This window comes from Lycium barbarum, chromosome 8 (genome assembly GCF_019175385.1).
Source record: "Lycium barbarum isolate Lr01 chromosome 8, ASM1917538v2, whole genome shotgun sequence".
In the NCBI taxonomy this organism is placed as follows: Eukaryota; Viridiplantae; Streptophyta; class Magnoliopsida; order Solanales; family Solanaceae; genus Lycium; species Lycium barbarum.
This window is the reverse complement of record NC_083344.1, coordinates 108,973,504-108,976,863: the sequence shown is the minus strand read 5'-3', so window position 1 is coordinate 108,976,863 and position 3,360 is coordinate 108,973,504. Positions and strand designations below refer to the sequence as shown.

Here is a 3,360-nt window from a genome sequence, read left to right as displayed (position 1 = left end):
GATTGACATTCACGCGCAAGGCTAAAAAAAATGAAACTCACCATATATGTTATGTAAATCAGATTTTGTTTGATAGACATACTTGAGGCCAAGTTCAAGAGTTCAATAGGAACAACACTTAGTTGATGTACCAAAATGAAAAAAAGGGGATAAGTTTAGGGGGCACATATGCATTGAGCCTTTAAACAATCATAGCTAGTTGATAAAAGAATTTAGAATAGTATTCCCTCGTTTCAATTTATATGATGTAGTTTGAGTGAGTACGGAGTTTGAGAAATAAAAGAAGACTTTTGAATTTTGTGATCTAAAATAAGCTAAAGATATTTGTGTGGTTATAAATCATCTCATCAAGTGTAAAAGGTAAAGTTTAAAGTTAAATTATTACCAAAATAAGGAAATGTGTCTTTTTTTTTTGTACCGGTTAAAAAGGAAACTGCGTGGACAAAGGGAGTACCAGTGATTCCATTGCTTATGAGGACCGGAACTTTGAAGTGGTTGTATTTGGCAGTTTATGCTAAATATGATAATGGAATTCTGACTATGATGAACTCTTCTTGATACTGAAAAATAAAATATGTTGACTTTGTTAAACATTTCAATTCTTAGCTAACATTATCTGTTACAGGTCTCTCTCTCTCTCTCTTTTTTTTTTTTTTTTTTTTTTTTTTTTTTTTTTTTTTTTTTTTTTTTTTTATAAGGCTGTTACTGTATCTCTTTCTTTGATTTTGACTAATACTTAGGTGATGTGCAAATTAATTTGTATATATCTTAACTTTTACAAGGTATTCAATAACACTTTTAGCCAAAGGCTAAAATCTAATAGGAGTAACAAATCCTGATTGTTCCAAAGGAATAAGAAAAATGGAGGTGTTCAACACAAATGAAGTTCAGGTTCCAAGTGAAGCAAAGTATGACAGAAAGGCTGAACTAGAAGCCTTTGATGAGACGAAAGCCGGTGTTAAGGGACTAGTGGATGCAGGTATCACCAAAGTACCAAGAATTTTTGTTCAACCATCAAAGAGTGAAGATTCAACAATTCATGACAGCAACAAGAAATTCAGTTTTCCAATAATTGATTTTGATGGCATCAAGGAAGATCCGATCAAGCGAAAGAAGATAGTCCAGGAAGTTGGTCATGCATCCGAGACTTGGGGTTTCTTTCAAGTGATCAATCATGGGATTCCTAATCATGTTCTGGATGAAATGAAAGACGGGGTTATCAGGTTTTTTGAGCAAGATACTGAGGTGAAGAAGCAGTGGTATACGCGAGACTTCACAAAAGAGTTTATGTTTAACAGCAATTTTGATCTGTTTGGAGCACCAGTAACCAACTGGAGGGATACTTTTAGTGCCACCGTAGCTCCTATACCTCCAAATCCTCAAGAATTACCTTCTGTCTGCAGGTATTTTATGGTCAATATAGGCAAGTCACCAATTTTAATGATATTTCACTATGACGGCCAAGTTATTTTTTGACCGATTTTTCATGTTATGTTATGTTATATTATTTCTATAACATCATTTCGCTATAGCAGCAAAAAAATATATACAAATAAATGACGCCGTTATAGAGAGGTTTGACTTTATTATGTCTTTGTTTGCTGATTGTGCATCTGTAATAGGGATATTCTCCTTGAGTACACAAACCAAGTGATGAAATTAGGTGATACTCTATTTGAACTACTTTCTGAGGCCATTGGCCTCGAACCAAACCACTTCAAGGATATAGGTTGTGCCGAGGGGCTTATGGCGTTAGGCCATTATTACCCAGCATGCCCACAACCCGAACTTACTCTAGGCACCAGTAAGCATGCTGACAATGACTTCCTCACCGTGCTTCTCCAAGATAATATAGGCGGCCTCCAAGTCCTACATCAGAACCATTGGGTAGATGTTCCCCCTACTCCCGGAGCTCTCGTGGTCAATATGGGAGATATTCTACAGGCAAGTGTTACATTTAGCACGTCTCTGTATCAAAAACATACTTGCCTTATCACTTATGTTATGTAGGTTGATAATTTTTTTACTCAAATCATTTTCAGCTTATATCAAATGACAAGTTAAAAAGTGTTGATCATAGAGTACTGGCAAATAAGGTTGGTCCAAGGGTATCGTTGGCATGTTTCTTCATGACAAATTTTGTGCCAACACAAAGGATGTATGGACCTATCAAGGAGTTGATATCGGAACACAATCCTCCAAAGTACAGAGAAACGACGATTAAGGAGTTCACAACTTATTTCAATAACAAAGGGCTGGATGGCACTTCCACTCTGTTGCATTTTAGACTTTAGACTAAATAGTTCAGCAATTATTCACAGGTAAGGGGTGTGTTGAAGTAGCTGAGGAAATGATAGTTATTGTATCAAATAAGGTTTGTACAACTATATATGTCAAACTATGTATGCTCATTTTTCAACCATCAATAAATTCTACTCAGAGTAAGTAATCTTCATGATTATAGTTACAAACACTTCTTGAATTACTTGACTGAATTAGAGAAACTCAATGAGATCTACAAGTCATAGTAGTTGATAATAGGATTAAGAAAGGAGCAGAATCACTTAAAACACCATAAATGGGAAAAAAACAGAGAAAAATCCAAGGCTTTGGCAGAGTGTATTCTCATGATTCTAAAGCATAATCTTTAATTTCTTTTTAGGTGGAGATCCCTTTTTTTTGGAGTGTGATGGATTTGTCTTTCAAGCTTAAATACCTTTATTTATTCATTTTTGGAATCATTGGATATGACAACATCAATGTCTTTGTCGATTTTTCTATTTGTTTTAGTTTGATTGGTAGTTCGGACGCATTCAGTGATGTTGTATCCGAACCTCCTTTGCCGAAAAATTACATTGAGTATAAAAAATTCTTTTTTTATATGTAAAGTAGATGAAAATCCAGTGTCCGCGACATTTATCCTTTGTAAATTCATTCAGTACTGTAGAGATGACTGTCCAGATACCTTCAACTTCATCATTTTAAGAGAATATTTTTTTTTCTTATTTTTTGTGTTCATAAGGTTAACCAAGTTCAAACAGGTGAACCTAATTGTATCTGGTTCCTTAGGGTTTGTCATATCATCAAAACATATTATTTCTTTAAACAATTTTTTTGCCATTTGAAAGAAGTACAGCAAGGGAAAGAAAGACTAAAGATTAAACACACCCTCAGTCAGAAACTCAGTATTAGCATCGTCATCCTCATCATTGGGAGTGGATGTTGATCTAATTTGAACGGTGCTAAGTGCTAACATATTCATTCCATTTTTGTATTCAGCGTCATTGTGAATTATTATTAGTATGTTCGCCCTGGTGTGTGCATTACATATTTAATATCATACCCATGCCTGATATTGAA

At 34.6% G+C, this 3,360-nt stretch overlaps 1 protein-coding gene across 1 annotated transcript; it reads left to right on the top strand.

Annotated features, from left to right (window-relative positions):
* The first annotated feature begins 474 nt into the window (after window positions 1–474).
* Window positions 475–2,455, top strand: LOC132606626 (1-aminocyclopropane-1-carboxylate oxidase homolog 1-like). Its single transcript, XM_060320206.1, has 4 exons — window positions 475–625; window positions 783–1,403; window positions 1,623–1,944; window positions 2,043–2,455. The coding sequence occupies exons 2-4, from the start codon at window positions 862–864 to the stop codon at window positions 2,292–2,294; spliced, it is 1,116 nt and encodes a 371-aa protein (XP_060176189.1). The 5' UTR covers window positions 475–625; window positions 783–861; the 3' UTR covers window positions 2,295–2,455.
* The last annotated feature ends 905 nt before the right edge of the window (window positions 2,456–3,360 follow it).